Source organism: Lathamus discolor, chromosome 11 (genome assembly GCF_037157495.1).
Source record: "Lathamus discolor isolate bLatDis1 chromosome 11, bLatDis1.hap1, whole genome shotgun sequence".
Taxonomy (NCBI): Eukaryota; Metazoa; Chordata; class Aves; order Psittaciformes; family Psittacidae; genus Lathamus; species Lathamus discolor.
The window spans coordinates 4762185-4769348 of record NC_088894.1 but is presented as its reverse complement, the minus strand read 5'-3'; the positions used below and the strand labels follow the sequence as shown (position 1 = coordinate 4769348).

Genomic DNA, 7164 nt, shown 5'->3' with positions numbered 1-7164 from the left:
TTGCCTCTTTACTAACCTTCATGATGTACCTCCTGTGCTGGCATGCAGCATCACAGCTCCCTTGATGTCCTCAGTCCATATATTCAAAGACCAGGATGGAGAGGGATGACGCGTGAATGCGACCTTATGTCTTACTGACCTATACCAGGAATCGCTGCATTGCTTCTGTGCTTTTCAGTATTGGGGAGCTGATTTCCAGCAGCCAAATACCCAGCAACAGATGTTTTGGGTTTTTATTGGAGGCCCAAATGGGGTTACTTCAAAAGGAAAAGGGAAAAAAGGAGAGAGAGAAAAAGCCCTTCAGTGTGAAACCCAGCCCCTTCCTGCTGCTGTGGCTCTGCTGAGCTCTGTTGTTTTACACACTTATTCACACACAGAAACTGCAGTGCTGGCACCAGCAGGAAACTGCTGATCTGAAGATGCCATAAAAAGAAGCCAGGTTTCTTGAAGCCAGACCCGAGCATTACACAGAGTGGGTCTTAAAGTTTTATTTAGGCTTTAGTTCTCCGAGGCATCAAAAGGCCCGTGGTGTACCTGGAAACCTGCTGGTTTGGCAGCCCTGAGCTGCGTTTTGAAGCAACCCAATTGCCAAACCCACAGAGGTTTTTAACCCACACTGAACTCAGCAGCCGGGAGCAGGGGAAGCGCAGTGCCCCCGGACCCACACATGGGCATCCCTGCCTCATTGCCTGGCTTGCCTGCGTGCTTTGGGTGCTGGCGCTGCACAGACTGACAGCCATGGCTCCAGATGTTGAATTCAGGGCTGCAGGGGACCAGTGGCCTCGCACCGTCCAGCATGGAGATGCACAGGGGTGCCCGGTGTCTCCATCTGCAGCTCATGCATGGCCCTGGCTGCCATGGGTCTCCAGTGTCCTAACCCAGGGTTTCCCAGCGGGCAGCACCTCCCTAATCTCCACCAGGAGATGGGTTTCCTTCTTCTGCAAAACAGGAATCTCACAGAAGGTGAAAGGCTCTTGGCAGACACATCTGTGCGCATCTGGAGCTGCAGCTGCTGAGGAGCGACTCAGGGCGAATATTACAGCACATGGCAACAGCCAAAGGCTGGTGAAGGAAAAGGCTGGAGGACAGAGGAAGGGGAGCAACGTGAAGGGTGCTCAAAGGGGAGCAAGTGTCTTGAGCAGGAGGCAAGTCCCAGTGCACTCAGGTGCTGGCAGCAGTGGTATGAGGCCTTACTGCTCCTGTTCCTGTGCGGCAGCTGCTTGGGCCACCCCATCAGCCCATGCCTACCATCCCCTGCCCTCATCTCCCAAGCAAATCCACCCTGGCCATAATGTAACTGAGGGTGAGATGCAAGAAACCCTGCAATCAACCTGAATCAATCCCTCATATCTCCCGCAAAAGCATTTTCTCCTCCATCTCCCTGGGGAAGAACTGGAGGGCTGTGAAAAGATGGTGCCAAATACTTCCAGCTTCTTTCTGCCTGCATCCCAAACAGGAGTGTCTGGAACCCAGGGACTCCTCGACCCGCTCCCTTTCCTTGGAAGCTGGAGCATAATTCACATTTTATGAATGGAAAGCACCCCTGGCTATATTTAGCAGCAGCTTGGTCCCAGAGGGCAGGAGGAGCACTGCTTGTTGACTTCAAGGGCTTGCAACAAGCCTGCCTTGTTATGTTTACGGCACAGCGCTTTGCTGGAATGGCCAAAAAAGCACCGAGCGGCTCTTTCTTGAAGCCTGATGGATTAAGCAAACAGCCACAGTAATTCAAGCCACATGGGGGAAAGAGAGAGGTGGTGGCGGGCGGGCTGGGGGGCTCGGGAGGCTCCTGCCTTCCCCCGGCTGGCCGTGGGCTGCGTTCAATCTGCTTTTCACAGCAGGTCCTGCAACTGGAACCAAGGAGCTTTGCACCTCCTGGAGGAGGCACTTCCATGGGGAACACGTGCCGAGGGTCACAGCGGAGCTGTTTATTTGCATGATCACTGATTAACACCAGCGTCTCGCCCAGGCACCAGCCATCCAATTGTGTGTTCCTGCCCAGGAGTCGGCAGCGCCTGCCTGCAGCCTCCTACAATAGCTCAGCCCATGTCAGGGGTGCACACTTGGACCATCCTGCTGGCTCCAGTGAGCTGGGCTGTCCCACAGAGCCCATCTGGCACCTCTTTGCTGTGCTCCTGAATTGTACATGGAGCTTCCCCCCAGCCCCGGTGCAGCCAGAAACATGGGGATAAAATGAACCACCCCCCAAAAAAAACCCTTCACATCACTCCAAGAGGTGGGGGTTTAGGAAAGGTATCAAGTGCTTTAGGGATGCTCAGGATAACTTACGCTGTGTGGCATCGCACGAGCATCTGCAGGCGATGGCAAAGCTTGAAGGCAATGGAGACCCTCTGCTCCCGCCAGGCCAGGGTGCCCAGAGCTCCACCACAAGGAGCTATTTCAGCTCCCGAGGTGAGCGTCCCTACAAAAGCATCAAGAAGAAACTAAGATCCTGGCTTTCCTTCCATAAAACAAAGCCCCAGAGGAACACGAGGGCTGCTCCTGGGGTGCCTCCCTTTCTGCCGGGGCTGTGCGGAACCTTCCGACCCTTTGGAAGAAGAGCTGCTGCCATCTAGTGAGCCCGGCTCCAGCAGCCTGCCTGCTGAGCACCACCCCGCTCATCACACCGCCTGCCCCACGCTGCCGCGGCCTGCCCCGGCGCTGCGCCGGGTGCTGGGGATCATCGGGGCACCTCCGGCCATCCCCAGGGAACATCATCTGCCCCACGCCGAGGGTGGGCTGGTTTTTGGCTTTGGGGTGTAAGGATCGGGGCTGGCCTGTGCCAGAGAGGAGTTTGCCTTGGCAAGGGCAGCCCAGGGCAGATCCCTGGCACATCCCTGCGCAGCAGCTTCATCCCCTCCCCAACACGAGCGTGGTCAGGCAGTGGCAGTGCTGCCAGGTCCCTGCTGTCCCCCAGGCAGAGCCTCCGGGTGGTCCAGAGGGCCCACGGCCCCCACTGCTCGTTATAAATGCCTGCATCACCAGCCCTTGAGACCGGGGGACTGGGGATGCTGCTCTGCCCACCAGCAGAGGTGGGGCTTTAGTGCACATGCACTCTGCACAGGGGTGCTCAGCGCGGTCTCCGCCTGCCAGACCCACATAGGGCTGATGCAAAACCCCCAGCTCACTGCTTGTGGGGGGCTGTCCATCCCACCCTGCACCAAGGGGCTGCCAGGAGCTGCCTGCCTGAATGGGAGCGAAGGGAGCAGCCGAGCCCCAAACCAGCACCCAGCACTGGAGCTCACAGAGCCCCGCATGCACCGGATGGGGCACCACAGGAGCAGAAGAAAAGGCACTTTATGAAACCTGCTCCAGCACATGGTTAAATTAACAACAAGGGCAGGATCAGTGCCGGGAGCCAGGGCGAGGTTTGCTCTTTGCTTTCTGCCCTGGGGAGCACAACCAGGAGCATGGCTCCGGGAGAGGAGTCCCCCACCCTCTCTGTGACACCCTGGGTTTGTCCCCATGCCCCTGCCCAGTGCCACCAGCCCCACAGGGCTGCCTTTGTGGCTGCACGTGGTCACCGACCCCTCGCACCCCGCCAAGAGCCGACACGTGTGCGCGCACGCCGCCCCCCCGGGCAGGTTTGAAGGGCTCTTTGTTCCCCCGTGTAATTATACCCGAGCGGGGGAATAGAAACGTGCTGAAAACCCCTCGCTGGACCTTTCTGACAGGGGCCGGGGCGTCCGGCCACACAGTGGCCCCATTGTTCCCTCCCGCATGCCTGGAGCAGGCAGCCCACACCTCCTGCACCACCCCCCCTTCCCTGAAATAACCAGCCCCTGGGTGAAAACCGCGTCTTTTCCTCTCATCACATCAATACTGGGCAAAACGCCCCAAGCCCCCCCCTGCCCAGGGCTGGCAGAGCGATGCTGCAGCAGTAAGGGCAGTGCCCATGGGTGAGCCGATGCTGTTAAGCGCTGGGAGCACCCCCAGCACCCCAGGGCCTTGCACGAGTTCAGCAGGGGACATCCACACTCATGTCCTTCCCTGCCCATGTCAAACCCCACAGAGATCTGGGGTCATATCCCAAGTCCTTGCCCTGCCCTATGCAGAAATGTTCCTGCCCCATGGAGGCAGAGCAGCAACAGGCTTATAGCTGCAGCAAACTGGTTTGCAACAATGAACTGGTCAGTGGTGGTTCACCAGGACAGCAGCTCGGGATAGCCAGCCTGCCCCTTGTGCTGGTCCCAGCAGATCACCTTCAGAGTTAGGCAGCCCCAGGCTCTTGGTTCTGCTTTCAGACTGTGCTTCTCCCTGAAGCAGAGACATCCATGAAGTGGCCCTGGCCATCATCCTTCTGGTAGCACCAGGAAGGGCTCAGCAGGAAGGAACAGGATTTTGGATCACCTTTGCCAAGCACGGACTTGCAAAACAAACCTCCAATGAGCACAGCCCTCACCTTAGTGGCCTGATCCTGCACAGGCACGGTCTGGGAGAAGGAGCACGGCTGATGCTCAGTGTCCTGCGCATTTGCCGGTCTTGGCCACATACGCCAGCACCTGGGATGAGAGGCCCCCACCGTGAGGCGAGCATCCCATCCCTGCAGCTGAGTGGAGACGCACTCCCAGGCCGGTCCCAGGCAGCTTCCTCCCGCGGGAATGCCGCAGCAGGGAGGCTGAGCCCAGCCAGCATCCCTGCCCCGCAGGTCCGCAGCAGCCGGGGCTCCACAGAGCCACCGCCGCCCGAGGCTGGGGTGCCGCTGGGAGCCGGGCCGGCTCCACCACACCCTCCGCGATGCTGGGCACAGCCCTGGCAGGTCCGGGCTTGCCCGTGGCTCTGGGGACACGCAGCTGCGAACGCAGCAGCTCACGGCAGGTCCCTGACCCCGGGCCGGGACAAGCAGGGAGTCCTTGTCCCTGCAGCCCGGCGGGAGAGGGGAAGGGCTCATCCCCATGGCTCTGGGGCAGGACGGGGGTGCTGGTGAGCTGAGGGGCTCTGCAGCACAGCGCACAGCATGGGGTGATTCCCAGGCGCGGAACAAAGTGGATTTGACAGTGAGGGGTGAGGTGGGGGCCAGCCCCGAGCTCCTGGAACACGTTGCTCCCATAGGGAAAGCCAGTCCAGCGCCTCGCCAGCCTTTGCTCAGCCTGACCACCTCCACACGGTCACCCTGGGGGTCTTCTTTTCCCCAGACCCACGCCATGTCCAGCACTCGGCTCCTCCCCACAGCAAAGCCTTTTTCAACGCCTTTCACAGGGAAATGGTTTCCCTGTGGGTCCCAGGTGCCTTTCAGAGCCCAGGACACCCCTTTATGGGCAGCTTTGCTTCGGCTTCAATGGCTGTGACAGTGACAGAGCCGATGCCTCGGCAATGCTGTCGCTCCCTGTAAGGAGCACGGACCTGGGCTGGGGAGCGCTGTGGAAAGTGCTCGCTTCCATCTGAGGGCTCAGGAGCTGGTGGCACCTCCAAGTGTGAAGCTGTTCCAGTCCCTCCTCTCCAGTCCTGCCAAGAGCTCAGGGCCTTCGGCTGCACTGAGGGTCTTGTAATGAACTGGAAAAGAAAAAGGGGGTGGAGGAAAATAAAGGGGGAAAAAACAGGGGAGAAAGGATGGGAAAGAGAGAGAAACGAAAAAGGAAATGGAAAACGAAAAAGGAAATAAGAGAAAAAAAGAAAACGGGGGGAAGGGGAGGGATGGAACGGAGGAAAGTGGGAAAAAAGGAGGGGAAAATCAAAGGAGAGAAATAAAGGAGGGGGAAAAGGAGGAAAATAAAGCAGGAACCGCCCCGTACCGGGCAGGGTTCGCCGGGAGATGGCAGCAGACTCCAGGCGAGCGGGAGCGAACGGCGCGTCCCGAGCGGAGCACTGCGGGTCCTCGGGGCTTTGGTTTCCTACTCAGAGCAGCGCCGGGGGGACACCAAGCTCCCTCACTCCCAAAGAGCAGGAATTCACAAGGCCGTGGTGCTGAGCGAGCCCCAGGCACAGGCGGGCTGGCCGGGGCGGGCAGAAAGGCAGATGGAGGGGACCAACCCATCCCAGGAGCCGCGGCTCCACGAGGACAGGCAGGCAGCCAAGGTTGCCGCTGCAGGGATCTGCCGTACCCGTCCACATTGCTTTGGAAACAAGCGAGGCGCTTTTACGCCGAGGGCGGTTTTGGGAAGATCACGGGATTCCTGCAGCCCAGGAGAGAAAATAAAACATATTGAAAGGAAATAAAAGACAAACACGGGTTGGCCCAAGCAGCGCGTCCAGGAACCTGTCAGAGCCACACGAGACCACGAAGGCCGTGAGTGAACGTCACCGGTTTACTGACAAACAGCAGCACCCACGGAGCAAAGGTCAGTCCCGGGAGCACAGGGCCTTGCATCACCCAGTGCTAGCAGCAGATCCGCAAGTGTTCGCTATTCCCTCTCGTCTGAAGGAGCCCAAGTGCGAGGCCCAATTTGTTTCCCCCATCCCCGCTAATCCCAACCGCCCGGAGTGGGAGTTCCCACCCGGGAGAAGGGCATTAGTTTTCTCGAGGACGATAATCCAGTTAAATGCAGCACTTCGCAGGAGACTTGGTGTTTTTCCCAGCGAGCACAGCCCAGCCACTGCCACATGCCCAGGGACACGTGTCCTGTCCCTTGAGAGCACCAAGCTTCAGAGTAGAGGGCTTGGAAAAGCAGCTTCCTCAAGAAAGATCTTGCTTAAGAGCTGCTTTAGTCCAGAATACCCTGAAGAAGGCACCTGTGGACTTGTTCCTGCAACAGCTGATTTCAGGGAAGCTGAAACAACTCCACTGGCCACTTGAAGGTCCACATCACTGAAAGAGGGTTGGCTTGAAACTTGGTGGATCAAGAACCTGCACACATTGCTCTTGTATATGAGGGTGCAGGCAGATGCTGCTGTCACTGGGGGACATATACAAGCCTGTCCCTAGTTCCCCCTGTCCCTTCCCACTGCAAGAGTGATCCCAGAGAGAGGGATGCCACCTCCTTGTGCCATGCTGCCTCTACTCACCTGGAGGAGCTTCAGCAGCTCCAGCAACCCGGTGACACTGGTCCTCCAGCAGTCACTTGGGGGTCAAATACCGAAGGCAGCTCATGAGCTACAGACAAAGCCCCTTTGAGCTTCAGGCCACCACCAAGCCACATCCCAGCCTCTCCCCCTTGGGAAACCAAGTTACACAAACATAAGCTGTTTCTCCAGCTCCCAAAAAGCTATTTCTGATCAAAAATGGTCCAA

The 7164-nt window shown here is 58.4% G+C and overlaps 1 protein-coding gene across 6 annotated transcripts; it reads right to left on the bottom strand.

Moving 5' to 3' along the window:
• Positions 1 to 368: 368 nt before the first annotated feature.
• Positions 369 to 7029, bottom strand: LOC136020353 (uncharacterized). Of its 6 annotated transcripts, XR_010615297.1 has the most exons (4): positions 6940 to 7029; positions 4400 to 6110; positions 2287 to 2419; positions 369 to 1078 (listed from the first exon to the last, which is right to left on the bottom strand). XR_010615297.1 is itself a non-coding variant. In XM_065691377.1 (3 exons), the coding sequence occupies exon 3, from the start codon at positions 5141 to 5143 to the stop codon at positions 4238 to 4240; it is 906 nt and encodes a 301-aa protein (XP_065547449.1). In that variant the 5' UTR covers positions 5144 to 5490; positions 5730 to 6110; positions 6940 to 7029; the 3' UTR covers positions 3785 to 4237. The 6 variants fall into 6 exon arrangements, 3 of the variants coding, with proteins under 3 accessions (XP_065547449.1, XP_065547450.1, XP_065547448.1); XR_010615299.1 differs by lacking the exons at positions 369 to 1078; positions 2287 to 2419 and adding an exon at positions 3785 to 4254; XR_010615298.1 differs by lacking the exons at positions 369 to 1078; positions 2287 to 2419 and having other exon boundaries at positions 3785 to 4499; positions 5341 to 6110.
• Positions 7030 to 7164: the final 135 nt, after the last annotated feature.